Here is a 27,854-nt window from a genome sequence, read left to right as displayed (position 1 = left end):
ACACAGATAAAACTAAACTCCGAGAAGAAGAAGTCTCCTTTTCTTGACTTCTGGTCTTTCAGTTTTGTGCTTTCAAAACAAGAAGAGGATGAAGGACCCACTGCAGCTGCTCACAGGACTGATAGTCATCATAGCTTGCTCTCAATCTCTCTGTGTAAGTACTCTGCAAAGAAGCAGTTAGCCTTGCTGTTTTGCATTTAATTTGGAGATATTTCAATTCGAAGCCACAAATTCCCTCAACCTTATTTTGTGTGTGTTTATGCCAGTCCAAATGTGCTTGTCATTGTAGCTGATCTACATGTGTAGAATTGCTGAATTTAGGTAGGCCCAACTAGCACTAAAACACAATATATTTAGAGGGACAGAGGGATGTAGTTGAGAGGTACATTAATTGTCTTTAGAGTCTGTTCAAAGTTGCAGGACTAATGCCAGCAAAAGTGCCATTTTACTTTGGACACTTACAAATGTCCAAGTTTAGTTTCTTTTGAAGTAGGCTACTCACTCTGATTTAACAGTTTGGACGAAAGGAAGATTGATACCACTCTCATATATGTACGTTAAATAACAAACTACAGCCAGCTGTTGGCTAGCTTATCTTAGCATATATAGACTGGAAACAGGGGAAAACGGCTAGCCTGGCTCTGCCCAAAGATGGCAAAAGTCACCTACTGGCATGGCTAAAGCTCACTATTTCATATGTTGTATCTTGTTTGTTTGTGTTGCCACCGTAAAGTTGCCAGACAGCAACCAGCAAAGACTGCCTACGGCCAAGAAATGGTTTTGTGCAATACCTTTAGTATACTTTCTTGTATGGATTAAACAAACAAGTTATCACGAGGTAATTGGTGAGCTTCAGATGAGCTGGGAGGTGGATTTTGTTACCTTTGGACAGAGCCAGGCTGGCCGTTTCCATTCTTTATGCTAAGCAAAGCTAGCTGGCTGCTGGTTGTCGGCTTATATCCACCAGACCGATACTGCATGAGAGTGGTATCGATCTTTTCATCTAACTCTTTGCAAGAAAGCAAATAAGTATATTTCCAAACATGTCAAAATATTCTTTTAAAGTTAGGTCGAGGGTTAGATCTTGGGTTTAAGGTTAGATCAGTGCTGGGGTCTGCTAGTTTTAAGTTACTGTTACAAAGATGAAACTTTGGCTTGCTGCTGTGAGGGTAAAAGTAATGATCTATGAAACATTCTGTAGTGTAACAGTTTCAATAATCTGTTGCTGACTGATAGCATACAACACTGATCCAACTTGCTGTATCCAAATTTTCCACAATTCCTTGGAAAAAGTATCAGTACTTTACAGATGAAATAAATAACTAGAAATTTTGTTGTTTTCTTCTATGTTTTCAGACCGCTATGTTTCTTTATTATCTCCGCCAAGAAGGTTCTGTTTTTCACCCGCGTCTGTTTGTTTATCAGGAGGATTATGCAAAAAGTACTGAACCGCTTTGCACTGAACTTGTTGGAGGAATGGGGCGTGGGCCAAGAAAGAACCCATTACATTTTGGGGCAGATCTGGATCATTTACTATGAATTTAAATTTTTTTATCTAAAGTCTGGTGTATGTTGTATGACATTGGTCTTGTCAGAGGTATGTGTCGCCTAAGTGCCAATCTAGTTATTACTGTATGCATTTGTTTCATTCTATACAATTTTATCTCAGAATGAGTTAATGAACATGAATGAAGATCCTCACAAATATAGCAATACAAATTGTGCGTGTACAATGTGTGGTGTGTGTGTGTGTGTGTGTCCAGGCGTCAGACATTTGCCGTGAGGCGGTGGCTCATCTGCGGGAACAGAGGAAGCTTCTGATGGGCCAGCTTCAGAAACAGGAACTCGTCTTACAAAGATTAAAATTGTTGAACCAACCTGCCATTGAGAATACGGCAAGAGTTGAACAGACCCAGGACACCGAGTACACAGGTCAGCTAGGTCCTCGGTCCCAGAACTGGGAAACAGCATTTGAAAACTAAGCTCAAAGTGTTGCATTTCAGGTCTCATACTGCAGTAGCAGGAATCAGATAATGTACCAAACATAGAGTGCATATATGTGTGTGTGTGTGTGTGTGTGTGTGTGTGTGTGTGTGTGTGTGTGTGTGTGTGTGTGTGTGTGTGTGTGTGTCAGACTGCTCCCAGCTCTTCGCCTCTGGCTTCAAATCCAGTGGTTTCTACAGAATCAAAACCATCCGCGTCTACTGTGATATGAGTGAGGGAGGTGGTTGGACTGTCATACAGAGACGGATCAATGGAACAGAGACATTTAACAGGTGTGTATGAAGTCTGTTAACTATTACTGTAAAATGATCAAATCACGGGAGAAGTAATGCATCTTATCTATCTATCTATTAGGTCATGGGCGGAGTATAAGGATGGTTTTGGAGACATGAATGCAGAAATAGGAGAGTTTTGGCTTGGAAATGACAACCTGCATTACATCACAGCACAAGGTCAACAGCACTTCTAAAAACCATTAGTCAATTTTCTTATGCTGACAAGGGATCAAAGGGCTATATGAAAAATGATGCTCACAGTAATGAGCCCACAGAGAATGATCGATAGACTTTTAAAGTCTTTTGCTCATTGTTTTGGTTTTCAGGCGCACAGCTATTCTGTTTTGGTCCGCTCTGGCCGCTCTTATTTCTGGCTGGAGCAGGAAGTTGTTTTTGGCAAAAATCACAGAGAAACCTGCTGTATGCCACCTGCTCAGTAGACCAAAACAGGCAGACAAAGGTATCGGCTAGCTAGTGAACATAATGGAGCAGTTAGCGGCTTAATATAGAGATATTTTTCTCAGGAGTTAGGGGAACTAAGGGCTAAGGGCTGTTTTTAGGAAATTCTGCTCTGAGTAATGCCCAAAAATGCCCCATAGCTCTTTTAAAATCACTGTGAAAAAAACAGTAAAAAAAAAAGCAGAAACAAACAAAGAAACAAGAAAAAAAATATATATATAAAACTGAGAGAAAGGTGGTTTTAAATATCCTTCTTGTTGTGTTGATATGGATTGATTTTTGTTTTCTCTTTTTCAGAAGGCTTTTATTGATTAAATCTGTCTGTTCCAGGGAATTATTCTCTGAGGATTAACCTTGAAGACTTTGATGGTAACCAGCGCTATGCTGAGTACAAGAACTTCAAAGTGGCTGATGAAAAGGTGTTGATGTTGACTGATCACTAAAATGTAGAAAAACCATATACACTGTATTAAAATTAATGTTTTTTGGGGGGTAAAAATACAAATATTTGATTATGCTGAGGAAAGTAACTAACATATAGCTATATAAACTACTTGGTGGATATAATCATCTTGTTTTCATGTGTTTACGTTTACATTTTCCATCTTTGTCCTTATGTACAGGCTTAAAGGAATAGTTCTGAGAGTTACGCGAGAGGATTGGCACCACTTTCCCCAAACTAAAACTGATTGCTGGTTTGGTTAGTTTAGCTTAGCTTAAAGACCGGTAGTAGGGAGAAGAAGCTAGACTGGCACTGTCCAAAGATAAAAAATTATGTTTATCAACGCGCATAAAACTTAGTAATGAACAGATTCTACTTGTTTTATACTATGTAAAAACAAAAAGTTGTGGTTTTCAGGGGACTTGTGTGCTGAAAGGACTTCTTCATATTTAGTCTGTGATTGAAGGGTATTGATCTTCTCATCTTGAAATCTGCAAGAAAATGAGTTTTCCAATAAGTTTCCTTTCATTTTTAGCTTATGCAAGTTGTCCATCTCTTCTCATATCTCTCTCTGCAGGATCACTACCGCCTTAGCTTTGGAGCCTATGTAGGAACAGCTGGAGATGCTCTGTCTGGAAGTCATCATTTTGGTGTGTCAGAGTGGGCCAGTCACCAGGGCATGAAATTCAGCACCTACGACCAGGACAATGATAACTACGAAAAAAACTGCGCCAAGGAAGACAAAGGAGGCTGGTGGTTCAACAAGTACGGTTTCATGGTCAGATAGTATAACCCTTACACCAAAATGCACATAGATGCAAACATATACAGCATGACGTGCACAGCCATTCATTACTGTAAAAAATACCTAAGTATTATTCCCTCTTCTCTCTCTCGAGGTGTCACTCAGCCCATCTTAATGGCATATACTACCCCAATGGCCACTACAGTGCAGTGACGGATGATGGTGTAGTTTGGTACACCTGGAGAGGATGGTGGTATTCCCTGAAGACCAGCATCATGAAGTTGCGACCCACTGACTTCAAAATTGACCACACTGGCGACCCCAGTGCTGTTAATCACGGTCCACCGTCCTAGATCAGACACGAGCAGATATCAAAGCTTTGTTTTTGGGCAAAAACAGCTTGGCAAGCAGTACTGTTTTAGTGCAAAAATCCCATGTTACATTTAAAAGCACACTAAATCATACGGTATATCCCTTCTTATGATCCTCTTAAATCTCATGTGGATTTATTGTCAGATTGCCTCCGGGTGGAAAGGGTAGCAGTAACTGAGCAGAGCAAATACAGCCAAGATGAACCAACGATTCAATCACCCAAACCTCTGAAGTGGTAAATCAAACTGGACACTTTAATAATATAGTGAAAATTTAAGTGGCTAGCAACATATGCGTAAGAGGTAATGAAATGTTTTGCCTGGCTTAGAATCATGAATGTCGCGAGGGGAAGTGGGATGCACACACAGCTGTCTGTGTGTGATGGTGTGTGCGACAGAGCCAGACAGAAACAATAGACTGAAGATGGTGAAAAGAGCCATTATCGTGTCATTGAAAATGACTGTAACAAGAGCTGGAAGGGCTTTTAAATATATGTTTGATTAAAAGCAGAATGTCATCTTACTCTCCAACCTAAAATAGCATGGATTGAACTGAGCTCAGCACTGGCAATTTTCCTATATGTTATTAAGATGAACATAAACTGTCTACGTATCATGTACAATTGAAATAAAGGAAATGTATTACATTCTTGAACACAAAGAACAGTTCACAAAAGCCAGATATTTCTTTGGATGCTACAAGTAGCTTGAAATAAAGAAAAGAAAATCAAGGATTCCTTTTGGGGTTTTAATGTACTCTGTGCTTCATCTCACTCATACAGGTTATTATTATACTCAGCTTGTGCACTTTAATTCAGCTCTGTCTCTCTGCCATTTGCATTATAAACATGATTCAAGAAATAAACCAAGGAAACACTTTCTTTTGACCGCTGAATTATTTCATATTGATGTCTTAACTGGCAACATTATCATAACCTCTGTATTTATGGCCCACTCTTTAAGCAACACTTTTCAATGTCAGTGTTCATAAGAGAGTTCGTTCAAGAGCAAGGGCTTATATAGGCAGTGGACATTTTGCTGTTGTAGTGAGGCATTCTTGCAATTGGACGTGGTGTATAAAGTCAAACGACTCTGCTATTTTGACTTTCATTGTTTCCCTTGGAAGAGCACCATGAAGGAGTTTATGCCAAACCACTGTCAGAAACGGAGACAGAAAACTGGCCAACAGTAAATATCACCCACACTTTATGTATTACTGATCGTTATTTTTGAAATCTCACATAGAGACTATGGACATAATGGTTCAATAATTTTGGTAATTTAAATCTGCTAAATGAAGAGGAAAACCTCACCATATCATCCACCATTTGTTGACGACAGACATCTAATTTCCCACATCTTTTGAATTGATGATCTTGTTTGTTGCAAATATTTCATGCCACATCCAGGCAAGACTGGATTTAACATAAACACCACGTGCCAAGAGGCATTGCTTACATGAGCCTAATCACAAGAAGGAAATGGGGAAATTTTTTGGACTCTGTTATCTCCCACTTGTTGTGTGGAAAGCAAGTATTTGCATGTTGCTGCGGCAAAATCCGCGCATTTGTGAGTAGTCCAAAATGACAAAAATCAATAATTTATCAGTCATATTGCTATATCCATTGATGAAGAGCAGTCTGCTGCCATTCATTTGTTTGTTTATGAAACCATTGATTTAAACTGGTTTATTATTCTCCAAGAGTTGCATATAGTTATCTGTATGAATATAAGGCATTTGGGGATTATCAATAGTCCATACTTTGTGTCAGCCATTCCAAATATTACAGTTAGCGTGTGACAAGATAGGCTGCAGATGTTTTCTACCTAAGTTATTTATTTATTACTATTATCTACAAAATAGACATCGGAAAAGCAAGAAATAATATTCAGTAGATGTCCAGAGTAATGTGTGTGAATTACATGAGGTGGATATGGATGAAATATGATTTGTGATTACTGTCCAAAGATAATTTTGTATTTACGAATAATGACGCCTTTGTGTTTCCAAACATCGATCCTTTATCAGCCCCGCCCGCCCACTCGACTCTCTCAGTTCGTAAAAGAAGCGCACCCTCAGTGGTTAAAACCACGTGCTTGTCTGTCCGATTTAACAGATTGGGTGAGAGGGCTTCAGCCAACAGAGGGATTGGCAGTCAGCTGGAGCTCGAAGAAAAATAACAGTTGCTTGTTTTTATCTTTCGGAGATTTTGGACCGGACGTAATTTTTGTCGCCGCGTTTGTGACACTTTTTAATCGCCACTGCAAAGCTTCCGATACATTCTTTTACACAGAGGGAGAGTGAAAATGTAGTGTTGTCATTGTACACCTCTTTTTAACGATAGGTATGTAAGCCAACATTAACTCATTTGAATTGGTTACTTAGCGAGCAAGCTAGTTAGCTAGCTGTCGTTACTGCAGTTAGCTTTACTTTTAGCCAAAGCATACTGCAGTTCGACATTATATGCTGGCGCTTACTTTTATCTTCTGTTTTTTTTTTTTTTCGTTTTAAATGGTAGCTTAACAGTGAATTGGCTTCCTGGTTTAGCCTCCTGCTAGCCCAGTTGGTTAGCAACAGTCACTAAGCTACCCTTCCACCTATTTGTCTCCAAGGTGACGGTGGTTGTTGCTCTATCCATCCCGTCACCCCGGGTCTCTCGCCACCTGCTTTCCGGGCGACTCTCAGCTCCCGTCGCCTATTCCCAGTCAAGCCTGGTGCCCTGTTCCGCTGTCTGGGGTACCGAGTTGTGGATGTTTAAGCTGACGGGGCTCCGTTCCTGTGGCCGACGGGTGGGCCGATGCTAGGAGCGCGGAAAACATAGCGCTGTGGGTCGGTGAGGAAATGTCAAAGCGGGGATGCCTCTTCTTGGAGACAGTGTTGTAGTCGAGGGTATACACGAGTGTTCGCAGTATACCTACCCCTGTGACTTGCCATACAGACTAGCGGAGCAACTTTTCAGCCCAAATAGCAGTGACACATATATGGATGGTGGGGTCGCAGTATGCCCACCCCCTCAACTACCATTACACCACTGGCTGGAGGGAGTAGCAGTACCGGAGGAGAAGGGGGGCCCATGTCTGCCACCTCCACCTCTTCTGTCGGCTCCTCTTTCCGGTTCGTCCCGGCTTTCTGCCTGGGCGTGGTGGCAGCAGTAGTGTTTCAGCTGGCCTGGGGAGGCCTGACCCTTACCTCGTTCTTCTTGAAGCTGTTCATCTATGTGTCATTCGCCCTACTGTGTTTCCTGGCTGGGAGCTTTGTTCTGCTAGTCAGGAAGAGTCCTCTCAAAGTCAGCTGCTTTGACAGAAACACAAGGCAGTCAGCTGCATGGCTGGAGTTCTTCAACAAGCTCATGGTAAGATATTGGTGTTTCCCAGTTCAAAGTCATTACTCACACACAGCACACCTGTGGTAAGACTCACACTCTCTACCAACTCCCCATGATCAAACAATGGGGAAATAATGCTGTCATTAGGAAGCAATCTCCTGCACTACTGGAATTCACTGATAGGCAGAAGAAATGGTCAGTTCTACTGTTATCTAATGGTACCTCTGTCATATCTAACCTTAGACAGACTGGAGCAGATAATGTTGACCCAAATTTCAAACAGTGTTGAACATAAAAATCCAAGTTCTTCATGTTTGCACCCCTAACTGTCCTTCTTTGTTCCTCTCTACTGCTTCATCGTTTTCCCCTCCCCTCCCCATCCTTCTCCCCTCTCCCGTCTTTCCTCCCCGCCCCCAGATCCTCACTGTGTTGTTCTATAATAAATGAGGCAGAGTCATGCTGCTGGATTTAGACACATTTTAACATCTACACAAACATGTACACACACATTTATATCTTCAAGGATAATTATTCTGTCTTTGCATCTGGCTGGTGTCTTACCATAACAGCTCAGCGGCTGCCTTTCAGTGGCTGCTGCTGTCTGTCTGACTTATTGATGTTGAAAAGTGGAGGACTATTGTCAAAAGCATTTGTCTGGTCGACATGTTGTATGAACTATGACAAATTTGGGCTGCTTTGTTCGTCAGGATTTAGGCTTATTAGACACACAGCTCTCAATCTTCTCTTCCTTCCCTTCCTGTTGTTGCCCAATATTTCCTGATTTTCTGCTGTCGTCCCCTTTTGTGATTGTAGTGAAGCAAAGTGATCTGATGCTCTTGTTTTTTTTTTTTAGGCTCATTTTTTGGTGCCAGTTCAGGAGTCAAGCCAAAGCAGGAGGGTGGTGGTATCACACAATGTGGACAAAGCTCTTAAAGAAGGTAATGGATCACCATAGTGTTATGACTAGCTTATGACCACATTAATGGGAATACATGTGGAAACTCTGTTTACATGAGACATTTGGCTCATTGTATAAACATTACACTGAGCTGTTGTGGACATTGAAATGAACATTTTCAACAAATAGAAAAACATACATTTTCCACTGATGACATAGAAGCCACTTCAGCCAGCAGTTCCACTGTTACTGCAAAGCCACTTTTTGCCATTTTTGAAGTGTTTCTTTTTCTTTACAGAGCAAGTGCAAAGAAAAAAGAGCATCGGCAAGTCAGGATTCTGAAATTGAATCACATGACACTCAGATGCCTTAGATCACTTGAGATTTAAATGTGACAGTTATTTAAAGCTTTACATTAACTGCTTACAGTAAAATGCAAGAAGGACATTTTCAAATGTGTAAGACAAAATGAGGCATTTTCACATCTATGTTCTTTAGTGTTTAAAATGATTTTAAACATTTTAAACACTAACACTAAATATGCATCTGAATTTACTTCTTTTATACTATCTAGTACGCTGTTGTTCCTTTCTGCCATTTAATGCGAGTGTCTGAAGTGCAAATGTAAAATTTCTATGATATGTAACGCCTTAAAAATCCCTTCAATGGATTTTGCCTGAAAATAATATAATATTGCAGGTATTTTGGGATCAATGCAATGTCATATACAGTATGCTGCTGGTAGCGGCGTGATTTTTGCTTTCAGCTATGCTTGTTGCAGCTGTGTGCAGTAATGAGATTCTTCAACAGGTCAGAACATTGTTAAGATCATGTTATGTTCAGTCTTTATCGCTTTAAAAAATACACCAGTATTATCGTGTACAGTATGACATGGCACATCCTCACATTTTTCTTTCTAAAAAATCCACAATGCGAAGCTTGCCTTTGCCAAGTTAATAAATGTGTAAATTATTGTTATAAACCACTATATTTGACAGTGGTGATGCCAGTTAGACGTCCAAAATCTCAATTTACTCAAGTACCCCATTCAGGGAATAATGTTTTCTTCGCTTTGAATGAAAAATTCAAAATAGTTTTTTAACATCCAGTCAGTGAGTGTCTTCACTGTTTGGTTTGTAACATTAGAAGACCATTCATTTTCAAACCTTAGCCTGAAATGTCTCTGAAACTATTGGAAAAATGTTCAGCTTCTGCTTTGAGAAAACTGCTGACTGATGGAGCTTTGTCTCTGTCAGTCATCATGACCTGTCACTGATCCCTCCCACCCATAGTTGATTACAACAGTTGAATTTCCTGGTCATAAAACACACACACACACACACACACACACACACACACACACACACACACACACACACACACACACACACACACACACACACACAGAGTCAGTGGAGCAGTATGTCTGGCTGCCAAGTAACAGATGGCTCCAGGATTTACACCGAGGGTGTGTATTTGCACATGCTCCTGTGTGTGTTTTTAAAAAGGTCCTTTGGTTGTATTGTGATATGCGGTTAGGATGTCATCATTAGGTTCATAGTCAAGCCTTGCTGTGTTAATTATTTTGGTTATTAGTGTTTTTGTAACAGCTTTGTGTTAATGTTCATTTCTAGGATTTAAGATCAAGCACTTAAGTTCAGGGCATTGGCACATGACGAAATACATAAAATCACTTGTTAAAAAGTATTTTTATTACAGTTTTGTCCTTGTGTAGCAGTGACATCCAAGTCAAGATTCTTAAATGTGGTTTTCAAAGCAAAACACAACGGTTTCCAAAGTAAAGGACAATGATACTGATCTAATGTGGTAGGTGATATTTTTAGTAATATTTAATATTATTTGGACTGATCTACTGAAATTTTTTGGATAGTGATCTACTAATGTAAAATTTGCATATTGTCTACTATCAGAGCACTCACCTTTCTGAACATCCACTCATTTCTCCATCATATTTCTAAACCATCGATCCTTTTCAGGGTCACGGTGACTGGAGGCTACACACAGGAGTTTATCACAGGACTAACTTGTACAGACAGATAAACACATTCACACCTACAGGCAGTTGAGTCACCATTTAAGCCTAGCCTGCCTGTCTTTGGACTGTGGGAGGAGGGGTAAAACCCAAGCAGACAAATGTAGAATGTACAGAATAGTATCCTATTGTATGGTAAACAGAAAAAGGGTGCAGATATTCCTGCCAAAGCTGACTGTTTTTTAAATTGTATGTGAGAAGAGAAGGCTAGGCTTGCTACATGGAGCAGTGGCGATGTACATCGTAACAATGTATATACCAGTAGTCACAGTAAACTGTGAGATTTGGCAGGAAATCTCGTAAAATCAGATCAGATTTATTGAACAGATCGTTAAATCTCCCTAGACTTGCCATGACCCTAGTATCATGTGCAATACCACTGTCTGCTCCTCGGCTATCTTTGTAAAGATGTCAAGATCCCTTGAACTGCATACAGTTCAAAGGCTGAAAGCATTTCCAGTAGTTAACAGATCAGAAAAGAAAAGACTGACTAGAGTTGCATCTTTCTGGAATTTCACTTCAGTGATGATTCAAAGAGGGGAAGTACTGCATTCTCTCCTTCAAAAAATAATCTCAATCAGCAAAATCAATATGTAGTTATTATAATGTTAATATGAATTGAAATGTCACTGTTTCCTTGTTAATGCATATATCATGATGTTTAGAATATTTGCTTATGATAGTTGCTGAGCCCATTATAGTAACATCCAAGTAGCAATTTTGCCTCTTATCTTTGTATATATGCTGATGGTGCTGTTAGTAAGGTACGACTCAGCTGTGTGGACCTCCATTTGCAAAGTTTTGTCTTTGTCCCCCAGTGTTTTTTGAAAACAGATTCAATGTTGAGATTTTGCTCACAAATTTCAAACTTACAACCTGCACTGATGCAGAGTGCCACACTGTTTTAACAGGCATTAAAAGCTGACGTTTGATGCCTCACATTCAAATGTTCATGTACAGCAGTGTCCCAACATTTTTTCCTTGAGACCCTTTAACATGAAGTAGTGTACTAATGACCACTTATCACACATTGAATGTCTATGAGTTGTGAGCAATTCATTCAAATAGTGTATGTCACCTTCTCAGACTTTTACATTCATAATTTTTAGAGACTTGAAGAGATAAAACTATGCAATATTTTGCAAGAAAAGAGGAAAGATTATTTCTGTGGGTTTTACCCAGGTGCTGTCATTTCCTCCCACAGTCTGATGAAATTCAGATCAGGTGAATTGGTGACTTTAACTTGCCCGTTGGATGCTGGGTTAAGCTTCAGCCCCTCAGGGTGGGTGGCAGCCCTGTGCAGAATAAGTGAGTATAGAAAATAGATGGATGGATGGGTGGATGGAACTTCTTCCACTTTTCAGATGTTGCACCAGTGTACACCTGGGTTTTGGGGAAACGAAACCAGGGCGGGTAGTTCAGGAGGCCTGGGAGATTCGAACATCCGCAATAAAACAGAGCTGGGACAACTCCTCTTGCGAAGAAAGCTTGATATCTCAAAATTATGGTCCATGGTCACTTTTGCAAAGAGACAGTAAAATAGTACTGATTGCGTCTTTAACATGTTAAAAGTATATTTTCTCTGTTTTTGAAGGATTCAATTTGTGATGTTAGGAACTATTCAGCTTTATGAAATCTAATTCTTATCCTTGTCTGCTGCATCTCTCTGTCTCTTTACACCTAGTCTACACAGAAGGCATAGCGTGAGCAGCATGTTAGCCGAGCAGCAGCAGCTTCGGTGCTTTGTGTGTGTCTACACAGGAAACATCAGGCTGTATTGAGTTGTAGGTCACCCACATTATGGGAGTGTTCAGAGCCCAATACAGAGTCTCTGTGGTTACACAAGTAAAACGCAGGAAAGAGATTTGGAGCTAAAAAACATTCTGAGGGCCATGTTTACGAGCGTGTAGCACAAGTAAAAATGAGAGTCGTTAGACTGCCTGTGCTGGATTGATTAAAAATAGGAGCACATCTTTCAAACGTACGTGAGAATGCTTTCTGTGTGGACATGCCGTTAGTATGCATCTTTTGACAAAATTCATATTCCAATTCTCTGTGTGTGTGCTTCTCCCCAGTGTTTGACTATGCCTACAGAGACTACATCCTGTCATGGTACATCCCTTTGAGTCGTGATGAGGGCCAGTTGTACTCCATGCTGTCAGAGGACTGGTGGCAGATGATCAGACACTTGAGATCAAGGCTTGCTGACATAGACCTTGTCAATGTGGTGTGTTATGACAGCATCCGAATCCTTCACACACACTTCACTGACCTCAAGGCTGCATCTGCAAGGTACACACACACACACACACACACACACACACACAGATTAAAACACAGATGTACACAAATCATCTGGTTTCATTATCCTGGCAAGTCAGGCGAGAGATGTTTGGCCTCCCACATCTTCAATAGTTCAGGAACAATGTAGCTGCAGGGTGTCTTGTTCAGTCAAGTTTTAGAAGCAAAGACAGAGAAATGCAACCCAGCGTAAGTATGAATAACAATGGTAGCGTTAGGTATGACATTGTACCTCATTATGTGATCTGACATCTAGCTCTGGCAAAAAAAATTGCTTAGTCTCTTTGTGTGTAAATCTGTCTTTTAATCTGTGTGTGTGTCTGTGTGTGTCTGTGTGTGTGTGTGTGTGTGTGTGTGTGTGTGTGTGTGTGTGTGTGTGTGTGTGTGTGTGTGTGTGTGTGTGTGTGTGTGTGTGTGTGTGTGCTCAGACCAGAGGAGTGTGCTCGGCCGTTTCCTCTCCATCCCTGTTTGGTTAGTCCGGATTCAGAGCTGGCCTTCCTCCGCTGTGTAGCCAGAATACTGCTGCTATGTCTGCTGCCACAAAAGGATGCCAAGTCGCATACACTACGCTGCTGCCTCACAGAAGTCATCACTACTAAAGGTACTTTGATTGTGTGTGTTTCCCAGCACTGTATATGACACTGGACTGTGGCTGTATTTAGGTCAGATGGTGAAACGAACTCTCAAGTCGGACATTGATTTTGTCTCATTAAAGTCATCAGAACATAAGGAGATAAAACACCATGGTAGTTTATTTCCACCAGTTATTAGCCATTGCTGTTCTACTTTAGGAATTATTGGCATTACCTGAATGGGTGTCCCAGAGTGTCATCTTTATTTTGGCTTTGCTGGATGGAGGGTAACTGCTTTATTCCACACAGACTTTTTGTTGCTGCTGTGTGGGAAATTAAAGAAATAAACTGAACTTGATCTAAAATCATTCAAAATTTAGTAGACCTGTTTCATGGCAGATATTTTGATATTACAGCAGGAAAAGCAGAGGTTTAATTGATAATATTAATAATGGCTGTATTCCATTTAGATGTTCCGGTTATAAGGCCCGGGTACTGTGCATGTTTGCCTTCTGGGTAGGCTTTTGTGATTAATTGAATTAGTTTAGTTTGTGAAAAAGGTCTGTTGTGACCATTTAATCGCTGACAAGGATGGATGTAAAATTGACAACATCATAATGCCTGCAGAGCCTCCAGGTATAGTATGTCCTTTGTAGGGCCGTAGTCTCCTAGTCGACTGGCTGACTGGTTGGTTGGTTGATATGCTCTTGTCCGACCAAATTCGTCGGACAATCACTGGTGATACTTTCATAAGGAGAAAAGTGCTATATCAGTAGCCTTCCAGGATTAATCCATTATTTATTGCGGCAGCAGGAGGAACAGACTACCTGTAAAAACATCTGTTTTCACAACTTTATGACTCACCCAACCTGATGGAGACTGCTAGGTCTAACTTTTTTAACGTTTACTGATTGTTTACTTAACGTTTACTTGGAGTCGACCCCAAACGTATTGACAGCATGTCAAAGAAGTTGTCGGTGTGGCTGCATTTTGTTAAAACGGAGTGTAAACTTTGCAAACAGCAGTTTGCATATCACAGCTCAACAACCAACATGGCACATAATCTAAAAACGTTAGAAAGATGAGAATACAGAAAGTGTACTTAAGAAATGAGACAGAATATATATGCACTTTTTAAACTTGTGCTTTCGATGTGTTTGTTATTTGTTTTTGTATCTGTGTCTCAGTCTGTCTGTTTGTCTGTGTCTGTCTTTTCTTCCTGTATGGTAGTATTGTGTCAGTGTTGTGTTAACAGAGCTTTTTCACAGCGGACGTTTTGACATTTTGAATTTGTCAGTGCAGGAGGACCACAGTTGTAACTAATAACGCCAGTGATAGCTCTGTTTAATCTACATTTCCCAGTAAGCCATGCTAGCTCAATAGCATGTTTATTATTTTGGCCCTGGAAGTAAATTTTCCCACCACCAACTGTGAATGCAGCTATTATAATTATTGACATAATATCTACTACTCTGGCTTTTATTCTGTCTCTAGAACTGCATTTCCCACAAATTTGGCAGCGGGTACTCTGGCTAAAATTGGAAAAAACAGAGGAATGGTAAATGCTAAAATGTAAAGCAGTATCAGTTGCATAATTAGATAAGAGTCATAAAGTCAGTCAGTTGAATCCGAAAAGTGTGGCTCCACAACTCTGTATGTCCAAAATATTTCATATTTTGCATTAGCATGTCTTCAATGGCTCACAGAAATATTAAATTTTTAGGCTATATTATGAAATACTTTTGTCAATCTGTGAACTACTGAAAATAAAAACCCATGGAAGACAGGATATAAGTCTGACTCAAACAATAATTCTGGTTCAGTGGGGCACATATGCATTTCACTGTACTGTATTTATTCCATTGTGGCTTGAAAGGTAGTGGTGTGGGCTGAAAGGCAGGGTGACTTCTATTATCTGTCTGTACCTGTTGCTATACATCTCATACACCGGTGTTTGTGTGTAACCCAGACTTCATGATACTACTGTTATTATCTGTGTATACTTTTTTTTATAGTGTATGTTTTTTTCAAATTGGTAATTTAACCACATTTCAGAGAGGTTGTTATTGACTTCGACTTGATTAACAGAATTTGGTCAATTTCTACAGTACATCTATATGCACAATATCTTTTTATATCTTATGTCTGCGCTGGTTTGTGTCTGTGTACTCCAGTGTTGAAGCCTTTGGTAGAAGTCCTCAGTGATCCTGACTCCATAAACAGGATGCTGTTGTCTCAGCTGGAACAGAGGGAACAGCAGGCTGAGCAGCAGAAGAAAGCCTACAGCTACGCTGCCTCCTATGAAGACTTCATCAAACTGATATCAACTTCTGCTGATGTCAATTTCCTCAAACAACTCAGGCATGATGGCAGACACACCCACTGTGCACACCTGCACTGCCCTATTAAACTGAGACTGGCCTATACATACATTTCCTCAAATTAACCATACTGTATAGACAAACATTTTAACCAGACAGTGCTAACCACTAGTCTGTTGCTGCTGTGGGGTTACCATGGGAACAGACATTGTCTCTGCAGAAAAATACTAGATCCAAATGCAGGGTAGACATGATACTGCTATATTGTCATGTTAGTTTGAGAAATATTGGCTCAGTTACTGATATACTGTATTTTATCAATTCTGAAAACATAGACTCAATTTTCTATTACTGTGCATGAAATATTTTTATACCATTGTGATATGTCAGTTTATTAATCCAAAACAGCCTATTCTGATTTTATCAGTTGATCACAACACCCGATGTATTTGTTTCTCCTTTATGTCTCTATGTTGTAGGTATCAGATAGTGGTAGAGATTATTCATGCCACCACCATCAGCAGCCTGCCTCAGCTCAAGAAACAGAAAGGTACAGAAACAATGCATTTCACTGTATGACTTAAAGACTGCATTTATCAAAAAATGATTACTCTAAACCTTGGAAAATGTGAGAATTTAAGCATAGTGGTGTCATCCAAAACAATTTCAAATCCACTGCAGCTAAACAGCTAGCTGATCTGCTGTTATCACGTCCTGTAAGGAAGCGACAAAACAGGGATTGCAATATTTGTAGAATTCTCCGCTTTTCTTATTGCTGCAACAACCCTTGTAGAGAGCTGCATGGTCAGCTGTGAAGTGACATTTGATCTCTGTCAATAACAGGCTATATGCCTGTAGGCACTGAGTTCACCCTTATGTCAAAGTAGGTTAAAGACCAAGAACTGAAAATGAAAACTGAACCTTAGAGTCATGGTTCAGGGCTGTACTTAGGAACTTAGACAGTGGTTTCAGCGAAATGTTAATTGTCATAATGACAATGTTATCTTGCTGATGTTTAGCAGGTAATGTTAAACATGTTCACAATCTTAATATTAATGTTTTAGCCTGCTAACCATTGCTAATTAGCACTAAACACAAAGTATAGCTGAGGCTGATGGAAATGTTAGTTTTGCAGGTACTTGGTCATAAACCAAAGCATTGGCAAATAAATATTTTGACCTGTTGATGGTGCTTGAAGAAAGAAGTCAGAGAATCATCAAAGTTATTAGAATTCATCTTGAGGGAGACATGAATATCTGTTCAAATTTTGTTGCGATCCATCGAGTAGACTTTGAGATATTTCACAGGATAAGTAAAAACATTATTTATTTAATGGCGGCGCTACAGGAATACTCAGAGGATTGACAAGGTCATCAGAATTCATCAAGAGAATTTTTAAGTTGGTCTGAAAGTAATTGACCAACCCATGAAATGACCTGAGAGCCATGGTTTAAAACAAACAATGAGTTGAAAGTGAAAATCTGTTGTTTTTTTTAGATGGATTAATAGAGCCAGGACAGTTTAATCCATGCCTTTACACTTGGCCACACTTTTCTTGTTTCTTGTTCACAAATTATGAATTACAGTATAGCTTTTTTTGCTTGCAGTGTTGGGTTTGAATTCATTGTATAATTCTGTGGTAATTTTGTTCATTCATACAAGTTATGCTTTTATGTATTAATATTGACTTTTAGTTTTCCTTTAAGTAATGAGCTGAATTTGACACCATAGCCAAAAGGACTGACAGTAGCTTGATTAATAATGAAGCCACTTAAACCAGACAGAGAAAATGCATTACTTTTCTCTATATAATATTACCTGAAGCTTATTATTCCTAGTTAGAATTGGAACTAGTTTATAATATGCAGTAAATGTACTCATTTTACATGAAAACCAAAATCAGTATTTTTTTCGAATTACAAAATTATTGTCATATGTAAAAATCAACAACATATAATGAAATTGGCTTTCACTAGCCTGTGTGCTTGGCTGGAAGTGTCTATGTGTAACACAAGGTTAGCAGTGTCTTGCAACTTTATCTTGGTGGTTCAGTGGCTCCACACCAAGTAATTGTATTTCTGTGACCAAAGCTGGCTCCCACTTTCTCTCAGAGCGAAAAGGTAAAGAGTCTGCAGCCATGAAGGCAGACCTGCTGAGGACCAGAGATATGAAACGATATATCAATCAGCTGACAGTTGCTAAGAAACAATGTGAGAAACGGATCCGCCTACTCGGTGGGCCAAACTATGAAAACAATGAGGAAGGAGGGGCTGATGACAGCGATGAGCCTCAAAGTCAAAAGGTAAGACTCTTGTCATGTAGATTTGCGATACATGTCTTGGGTCTTTGCTTGGAAAAAACTTGACCATGAGATGTGTCAAGATGCCCAATGATTTGAAAATATATATTTTTTTTTTTAGAATATTCTGTCCAATATTGAAAGTTTTAAAGAACTGGTTAGGACTTAGCAAACCATGCACCATTTTTCTGATGCCTTTTTTTTATATTGAATGACATATTCTTGTTTAAAGAGCGAAGCATTAACATGATATTGGTTGAGGGTTTGTACTTTGGATAACAGCATGTGCCATGTAGTTTATATTTAATCTTTTTTTCTCTTCCCCCCACATCCAGATTCTCCAGTTTGATGACATCTTGTGTAATCCAGGTTACAGGGAACATTTCAGAGTTTACATGGAGAGAGTTGATAAAAGAGCTCTGATTAGCTTCTGGGAACTGGTGGAAACATTGAAAACTGCCAACAAGGTGAGCTGCACACACATTCCAGAGGGTTTAGCCCCAAACTGCTACTAGTATTCAGTATTAGAGGAAAAGTAATATAGTAATGAGAGGCATATTCTTCTACTACAGAAGTAGCGTGCTTGACCTGTGCTGGGCTTGGCTGTTGTTTTCACGCAATAATGTGAAATAATGGTACTGGTTTTCCTTGAACACACATTATGTCAGCAAATGTTATTCACACTTGTAGTATTGCCAGTGAAATGTTCAGTGGATATTCTGTATTGTGACATCAGGTGTATAGCACAGGATATTAATGCAGTGGAAAAAGTACATGAGTAAGTATTAATTTGTTTGTTAATATGTGTTTGACAGAATGAGGTGCCCCAAATCGTTGGGGAACTCTACCAGAAATTCTTTGTGGAGAGCAGAGAGATTCCAGTGGAAAAGGTTCTTCTCAAGGAGATCCAACAGAGTCTGGTGGGGAACAGAGGAACTCAAGTCTTTGTTAGAATACAGGAACAGGTAACTGCTCCTTTTGTTACTAACTAACTGTGACTATCTCTAGCTATAGTGGATGGGAATGAACTTCTTCCTCAGAAATGTCAAAGAACTCGTGGCAAAACAGGTACTAAACCAAGAAAAGCGATGTGGAGCTTTTCTTATTAAAGGTGCAAGTAACAATTGTAACAATTATACTTATGTTTCACAGTGTCAAGATGTTCTACAATGGCAATGAAGCATTTCTGTTACTCTCATACATCCTCTAGGTTGCTGAGACGATGAGAGAACGCTATTACCCCTCCTTCCTGGTTTCTGACCTCTACGATAGGCTGATCAGACGAGACGAGCAGCACAGCCAGTCACAGTGTAGCACTGAGGAAAAGGACGAAGGGGTCAGAAATGCAAGCACTTCTGAAAGCTCATCTGTTTGAAATCTCAGATTTGTCATATTTCTTCACTTCTTTTTGTAGGTTTATACACGTCTGCAATTACGTCTTTATTGTCCTTATAAATATAATTTGTTTCCCTCTGTATGTAGTGCCAGGGTCTAGATGGAGGAGAGGAAGTGTGTGATGAAGGCAGTAAAGGAATCAATGAGCAGGCCAACTATGCTGCTACTAAACTCAGCCAACTCTACGACAAACTTGAGTACAAGCGACAGGCCCTGGGCTCTATCCAGAATGCACCGAAACCAGACAAAAAGGTAGAATTCACTCCAGAAGTTGACTGCAGGCAGCAGGTATTAAAATTAGTGAATTTGCACATCCAAACCCGTCTAGCATGATGCCCTCAATTTGTCTCCAGTGTCAAAGTGTCAAGTGAAATGTAACAAAATCTTCCGATAAAATAAACAAAACAAAACAATGACAGCATGTCTGATTTGCTTAAAAGCCCATATACCTGCTCTTGTATATTTGTAAACTTTGTGTTTTTGAATCTGGGTAACATGAAAGAATATCTTCAACACTCATGACAATTTTGTGATCAGGTTTAAAAGTATCTTCTGAAGTGAAAGCCACCTTACATGGCATTCATCTTCAAGTCATTTCTTCATTTAACTATGATTTGCAGGCTGGTTAAAATGTGTCTCTTGTGTGTTTTTGTAGATAGTCAGCAAACTAAAGGAAGAGATTGGAGCCATGGAGAGAGAACACAGTGAACTCCAGCAACATATCTCCAGGACAGATTTGTGGTGTGAAAATCTGGGTCACTGGAGGGCTTCTATTACTACTGCTGAGGTAACTATAACTTAATTCCGTATATGAAAACAGTAGATGGCTCATTATTCTAATGCTGAAGAAACTAGCTGGCCATAACAAACCGAGGAGCGGATTTCCAGAGGGGAACCTAAGGCACAGGAGGGCTCTGATGACCCTTCTTTTCCAATTGGCATCGACATGCTTTTAGGAGCATCAGACTGCTATCAGACCAAGCAGAGAATACATTAAAGCATTTAAGATGCAGAAGTGTAGAATGATGCATTTGACCTTATTAATGGCAAAGCATAGTGTGCCTCCAGTTAACATGGCACAGCTATGCAAACAAAATGTATTCTTGTATTGCATATGGATAAAATCCGGTTGTGCAAGCAAATCAGACATGGTCATGCATCTGAGATAGTAAAATGAGTGTGCCAAACACTGGTTGGCTTCTTATGAGGTGATTCATTTTCCCACCATCATGTGACTGGCTAACTAAAGATTATTTCATGGCCCCAGCAAAAGTATATGAATGCTGAATAATGTAAACCAACACGTGCAAACGCACAGCTGAATAGACTGTTATCGAATGTTATCGGAAAGTCTGAGGACATTACTCAAATCAGTGTTTTGTGGGGGGGACAGATAAACAGATAAATGTAAATTTAAAAACATCTAATTTTAATATTGTTATACCTCATGTGCCAGGCCTTATATAGGTATGTATTCATGGTGGATATTGGTGTATGAAACTATTATTAACTGGTAGTCACTAAGACACTTGTGTGTATAACTGTGTGTGTCTGGTGTGTATTTCAGGCTACAGAGGAAGGTGGTGAGACTTTAGCTTGTTACAGTGTGTGTGTTAGCCTGGTAGAAGGAGAGGAGACAGCCAACAGTCGCTGGAGTGTCCAGAGGAAACTCACTGAATTCCAGATGCTCCACCGCAAACTCACTGAGGTAACACGACCCCAAAACCTGCACATGTATGGATATGTTTTCTTCCTAAACATCGGTAATTAGTTATCACCGTCCTTTATGCTTATACTGCATCACCACTAGTTGAAAAATAACTAACTGTTGCATCGCTGTTCTAATGCTTCACCCCTCTTCCACATCAGGGCAAAACTCTTTATGTCGCTGCATCATTTGGGAAGAAACTACCTATATGACACTTGCAGGAGGAAGACTGTTTACAGTCTGTATTGTTTGATGATTTTATTGTAGATGACACACCATACAAAGCAGACAATGGTGTCTGTTTCAAGCCTTTCCAGTCCCCCTCTATGAATAAATGAATAAATTATTTCACTGTATCACCATAAATTGGTTTACATTTAATCTGATAACAGTGAGATCTGTAGTGTTGCAGTCAGTAAATGTACTGTATGTTCTGTAGGGCTGTAGCCAACCAAAGAAACACTGAAATCATTCTTACTCTCTAACCAATCAGTTGGTCGCAGGGAAAAAAAAATCTGAAACCTTATCTCTAGATTGACTAAATCGGCCCCAGTGCACTGAATGCACTCTACCTGGTAGCCTTATTAGCCTAAATGAAATATTAATAAACATAACAAGCTAATATTTGCGGAATATTAAATCATTTTAACCTAATTATTTTACGCCGATATTATAACAACAGACACAGAGCCGACCAGCGTGCGCCTGCCCATATTCATATGATTTCTGAAAAGAGAACTATATCAACTGGTGATCCCAGCACAAGAACTATTGAGGAATATACACTCAAAGCCTCAAGCGTTAAACACAGAAGTTGATGGAGCATCCTAACACAGACATGGTAGCCTACCGTTTTTAGACGATGTGCCATGTTGGTTGTTGAGCTGTGATATGCAAACTGCTGTTTGCAAAGTTTACACTCCGTTTTAACAAAATGCAGCCACACCGACGACTTCTTTGACATGCTGTCAGTACGTTTGGAGTCGACTCCAAGTAAACGTTAAGTAAACAATCAGTAATCGTTAAAGTTAGACCTAGCAGTCTCCATCAGGTTGGGTGAGTCATAAAGTTGTGAAAACAGATGTTTTTACAGGCAGTCTGTTCCTCCTGCTGCCGCAATAAATAATGGATTAATCCTGGAAGGCTACTGATATAGCACTTTTCTCCTTATGAAAGTATCACCAGTGATTGTCCGATGAATTTGGTCGGACAAGAGCATATCAACCAACCAGTCAGCCAGTCGACTAGGAGACTACAGCCCTGATGTTCTGTAAATTTCTTCATGCAAAATAATAGAGTTGAAAAAAAAAAAAAAAAAACTGTAAACAAGTTTTAGCAGTAATGTGGTATATCTCTCATTATTGTAAAATAAGATTTCAAATGGTGTGTTTCTCTTCCTCAGTGTTTTCCATCATTGAAGAAACTCCAGTTACCATCACTAAGTAAACTTCCGTTCAAATCCATTGACCAGAAGTTCCTAGACAAGAGCAAAACTCAGCTCAATGCCTTTCTCCAGGTAAACATGTCAATTTTTCATACCGTAAAGCTACAGTAGAGCCGTTTTCTACTGTAGCTTGCCCTTGCACACATACAGCACACAACAGGAGATTGTCTGTGTGAGACGCATTCTCACCTACTGGAAATACTCCGTTTGGTTTAGGCGAGGACTGGCGCCGTGGTAGTGCGTGCAGGATGCAGGATACACGCGTCATCAACATGCCAACTCGCTCGCTGCGAATTCTGTGGTTACCTGCTCTATTCACACATGGGCTAAATCGGACATTACATGGACTTTGTACGAGGGTGGTGGAAGAGTAAAGTCTGTTTATGTCCGGTCCAACTGATGTGGACATTTGTGTTCTCACATACAGCTCCTCCGGGTGATGTCTAGAAAAGTTACAGGGTTCAGAGCATGATTGAAAGCACCTTATGTTACAGTTGACTAATATGCTACTAAACTGACAAGGGGATTACTTTGGAGCTTTTTATTGCCTTTTTCGTTGGATGTCATAATAGTTAGATTTACAAGTGCTTCTCTTTACATCAGTTTTCAGATTGGTTTGACCAAGCTTACATTTGTACTACCATACTACCGCTTAGAGTGGCAGAAGCTGGACGTTTCAACCATTTACCCAGTATTTCTAGCTATTTCAACATTTTATCAGTTACTTTTATGTATTTGAACAATGTATCTGTGACTTTTACCTTGTTTTCATCATTTATCCATTTCCTTTTAGCTAACTCTTTCAACTGTTTATCATTTACTGTTTAGCCGTTTATTCTTACCATTTATCCATTAGTTATACCAAAGCTTTTGAACTTTTCATTCATTACTTGGAGCTTTCTATTTCAACCATTTATATGTTCCTCCTAGCCAGCTGTTTAGACCTCTCTGTTTGGCTGCTAACTAGTTTTCATGCCCCCTCAACGCAATAGTCAACATTTTCAGGTGTTACTGACGCCTCCGTTTGATTTTTAAAATCAAATAGTAATATCTCGTTATTTAAATTAGTTGAACTATTCCACATACCCCTTGGTGACTGCACTATTAGGGTACAAGACTGAAGAAGACCACTCAGCTCTATGCTCACTCTGCTTCTTTTCTGGCTTAGAATCACAGCTAAACAATGCTGAATATGACTTAAGCTGGCTGTGTGTGTGTCTTTGTAGCGTCTGCTGACAGATGAGCGATTGTGCCAGTCAGAGGCTCTCTATGCGTTCCTCAGCCCATCCCCAGAGCATCTCAAGGTAACAAGTTTCTCATACTTGCATCTCAAATAAGACGGGGCTAGTAATATATTATTGTCATAATGTCAAACATACAAATATGTATAATGTATGTGATTTGTCGTCATGTTCTAATTATATAAAATTTTTATGCTTGATGTATTACAATGCAGACTGCATTGATAAGCTTTGTTTGTTCATTCTGGTCAGTTTTAGTAGTTGAGTTTTAAAATTCCTTCCAGTAGACTGAATGATTAAAATTTCCTGCATGTAAAGTAGCAGCTAAGGGAATTTCAGTCTCATTATTCATTATTATATTGAGCTCCTTTCAACTCAGTACCTGATGAGGCGTTAAAATTTGATTATTTGTTCCCTAGCAAACCCTCTTGACAAATATCTAAACTACTGCATCAGACTACCAGATAAACCTTTAGAACTGAGTGTTTATTTTTACTTAAGGCTGAAATTAAAAACCTGTGAACTTAGTGATTGAGTGGTAATGAGCCACACCATATAAAAACCACTGCTTATGTTTTATGGTGTGGATATATTGGTGTATTGTAGATTTAGTGATGATACAATATTTCAGAGCTTCCTGCAGGTTGTATTTTTCCAGATGAGGTCATTTTAGCATTGGTATGGTTCCCTACAGTATATAGTAAAGCGATGATATCTTGTTCAATGTTCATAGGTGATGTCAATCCAGAAGAAATCATCTTTCTCTCTGGCCTCCTTCCTGGAGAAGCTACCGGGAGACTTCTTCTCTCATACTGAGGTACACACTCATGCATGACTGCTGAAGAAACACTACGGTGCGGACAGTCTTAGCTCTCTAACCATCTTGCATCATCATTTGGATTTTTTTTTTTTTTTTGCTGTTTATAGGAGGACGCTGATGATGACAGTGATCTGTCAGACTATGGCGATGAGGCAGATGGGAGGAAAGACGCACTGGCTGAACCCTGCTTCATGCTCATAGGAGAGATCTTTGAACTCAGAGGAAGTGAGTAGTACGCTGTTGTCATTTAATCGCAGTTGCATTTTACATTTTTATAAACAATATACAAATACAAAAGAATAACATGAAACAGAGGCCTACGTGAAGAAAATGGAAAATGTATCTCTGGTTAACAATGAGGTTACACCTTTACCGTGTTTTGTTTTAGGTGCAGTAATCTAGGTCCTGTCTTTCTGGAACCATATCATGAATTCTAACTGGGTGGATCTGTCTGTCTGTCTGTGTCTGTCTGTCAGTGTTTAAGTGGGTGAGGAAGACTCTAATTGCACTAGTCCAGGTGACATTTGGACGAACTATCAACAAGTAAGTTGTTGCCAGTTACGTTTGAATTAATTGTCACTTTAAAAAAAAAAATTAAAAAATCAAAGTGTAACAAATAACAACTTACATGTAATTTATTTGAACTCATTTGAATGCAACCTATGTAGTGTAATCATAAAATACTGTACGTTGTAGAGTTGACTTTCTTGCACTCGTTCACTCTGCTTCTGCTAGCTTATTTGGTGACTATGATAGTTGACCTCAGATTTGTTGTTGTGGTAATGTTACTGCAGGCAGGTGCATTTTTAAAAGGCAACAAACAGCCAACCAGCTACTAATAAAAGACCTCCTGGGATTTGTTGAGAGATTTTAAACTGGATCTCCAGCTAGCATGTTGGTGTGTTTTGTTAACCTGTTCTATCATGCTAGAGATTGCTCCTACGTGAACACTCGTACTTCACTCTATATTTTTCTGAGATCACCTATGAGGCTAACATCTTCTGTGCTTTGTTTTAGACAGATCCGGGATACAGTAAACTGGATCTTCTGTGAACAGATGTTAGTGTGTTACATCAGTGTGTTCAGGGACACCTTCTGGCCCAATGGGAAGTTGGCACCACATGTCAAGGCCCGAACTGACTCTGAACGCAGTGAAACTAAGGAACGGGCACAACAGAAGCTACTTGACAATATCCCAGGTATATAAACCCGTGTAAACATGACTTCTAACTTCAGAGTACCTGGCTCTAATTCAGGGGTGTGTTGTATAATGATCACAAACATTTGCAATTCATTTACCACTTCAAAAACATGTGAAATGCATGTGTTCTGACCTCTTTTATATGATTTTTTTTTTTTTTTTTTTCTATCAGATGCACTAACAAATTTAGTTGGCCAGCAGAATGCACGCTATGGAATCATCAAGATCTTCAATGCCCTGCAGGAGGCTAGTGCCAACAAACATCTTCTCTATGTAAGAACAATACATCATATATCAAATATTTTCATTGTCATAAAACCAGATTTCATAGAATTCATTACAAAATATGTAACTGCAGCTGAGAACTAAATAATTATTTTACTGTCTCTGTTAGGTGTTAATGGAAATGTTACTCAAGGAACTGTCTCCTGAACTCAGCGCAGAGGTGGACAACATCTGAACACACACATAAACTCGACACACCAAGTTTGGATGAAACTAAGGATCTGCTGGTTCATCTTTTAGGCCTTTCTGTAGCTGACCAATCATAAACTGCCCACAGATAGCCTTTCTGTTAAACCTCAGACAGAAAGCAGCTGTGTTGGTCAGAAGTGAGACACATTCTGATTCTGTTGGTAGAACTTTGCTGTGAAAGGATGAAAAGCTGGGCTGACACCAGACTGAAAGGGGCTGATGTTTGACTTTGTTGTGGTACAGATCTAAATTTATCTGTCTGAACAGGGAGAAACCACATGGAGTCTGACTTCTTCCTATTTAGACACCAGTCCAACTAGACAGATCACATTTTGTACCAGAAAGCCCACAATCACACAAGAACAAATTGTATAGTTGAGATTATGTGACCTACATCTTTGTTTTTTTTTTCTTCCTATTTCAATAGCACTGAAACATCAGATCTGTACCACACCAAATTAAATCTTGTGTTCCTGTGTAAATCATGATGGTCTATAAATTACAAGGCAGAGTAGCAGTTTGTGAAAGTAAACAACTTGATTGTTTGGTCATCAGTTTTTAGAGCTGATAATCTACAGACCTTAATTACTTGCAGCAAACAAAGACAGTTGAAGTTCAGATTCTTTCTGTTGCCCACTAAAGGCAAACAGTGTGTGTCATTGCCCACGGACCTCTGAACATTCCTCCTACACACAATCTGAGCAACAACACTTGTGTTTTGTGATTCTTGTTAAGGCTTATAATTGTGCAATATAATGTCATGTAAAAGTCATTGTGATGATTTTATTTATGATTATTATTGATAGATTTTATTTTTACCAAAAATTGTTTAGAGAGCGTTTATATAAGCAATAAATTGCAAACAAAAAGTTGATGTGGCATTTTTTTCAATGAAAAATGTTCAGAGACTAAAATATTATCCATAATTATTAGAAATATAATACTATTAAAACTGAGAGTTCCCACCGATTCAATATCCTAAGGCAGAAAACAGCAGCACTGAACAGCACAAGATCTAGTCTGGATGTATTTAAATTTAAAATTCATTTATTATATCTCACAGCAGTCTGAGGATAATGTGTGAAATTAGACAATTTTGAATTTTTTTTGAGTTTGAATATTAAATTCAAGAAATTGATATACATATAAGGGACTGTATGAAAATTAGTGGGAAACTTTTAATTGCAAGTGATGAAAGCATTAAAATAAATCTAGGATGAGAAAAAGTATGATACACATATAAGGGACTGTATGAAAATTAGTGGGAAACTTTTAATTGCAAGTGATGAAAGCATTAAAATAAATCTAGGATGAGAAAAAGTAAGAAAAGAGTGAGTAAAATCAGCAGCAGCGATGACATAATTGCGTTTACAGCTATTTCCTTTTTTTTCTTTCATGGGATGAACTTCGTTTTTCAGTTTAAATCCTCTAAAAAGCACAAAAAAAAAAAACTTGCTAAGAGCGTTAGCGACTAAATTGATAGAAAAGACTAATCCATGACCCAG

General features: G+C 39.2%; 2 protein-coding genes across 6 annotated transcripts; both read left to right on the top strand.

Moving 5' to 3' along the window:
* Positions 1-49: 49 nt before the first annotated feature.
* On the top strand, positions 50-4,297 carry LOC120785497 (fibrinogen-like protein 1). The gene is made up of 7 exons (XM_040120264.1): positions 50-154; positions 1,764-1,932; positions 2,135-2,276; positions 2,359-2,456; positions 3,069-3,157; positions 3,758-3,945; positions 4,080-4,297. Exons 1-7 carry the CDS (start codon positions 89-91, stop codon positions 4,276-4,278), a joined length of 951 nt encoding a protein of 316 aa, XP_039976198.1. The 5' UTR covers positions 50-88; the 3' UTR covers positions 4,279-4,297.
* Positions 4,298-6,428: 2,131 nt separating this feature from the next.
* Positions 6,429-27,212, top strand: snx25 (sorting nexin 25). Of its 5 annotated transcripts, XM_040120305.1 has the most exons (22): positions 6,429-6,641; positions 6,910-7,649; positions 8,476-8,560; positions 12,649-12,865; positions 13,303-13,475; positions 15,621-15,807; positions 16,247-16,317; positions 17,879-18,069; positions 18,402-18,533; positions 18,882-19,031; positions 19,277-19,402; positions 19,549-19,713; positions 20,117-20,248; positions 21,029-21,169; positions 22,572-22,685; positions 23,840-23,917; positions 24,588-24,671; positions 24,782-24,899; positions 25,151-25,217; positions 25,692-25,873; positions 26,048-26,148; positions 26,270-27,212. In XM_040120305.1, exons 2-22 carry the CDS (start codon positions 7,299-7,301, stop codon positions 26,333-26,335), a joined length of 2,931 nt encoding a protein of 976 aa, XP_039976239.1. In that variant the 5' UTR covers positions 6,429-6,641; positions 6,910-7,298; the 3' UTR covers positions 26,336-27,212. The 5 variants fall into 5 exon arrangements, with proteins under 5 accessions (XP_039976239.1, XP_039976242.1, XP_039976240.1 ...); XM_040120308.1 differs by lacking the exon at positions 6,910-7,649; XM_040120306.1 differs by having other exon boundaries at positions 6,429-7,649; positions 26,077-26,148.
* Positions 27,213-27,854: the final 642 nt, after the last annotated feature.

The sequence above is a fragment of the Xiphias gladius genome, chromosome 23 (assembly GCF_016859285.1).
Source record: "Xiphias gladius isolate SHS-SW01 ecotype Sanya breed wild chromosome 23, ASM1685928v1, whole genome shotgun sequence".
In the NCBI taxonomy this organism is placed as follows: domain Eukaryota; kingdom Metazoa; phylum Chordata; class Actinopteri; order Istiophoriformes; family Xiphiidae; genus Xiphias; species Xiphias gladius.
The sequence above is the reverse complement of the archived record's forward strand: the minus strand, read 5'-3'. Positions and strand labels throughout refer to the sequence as shown.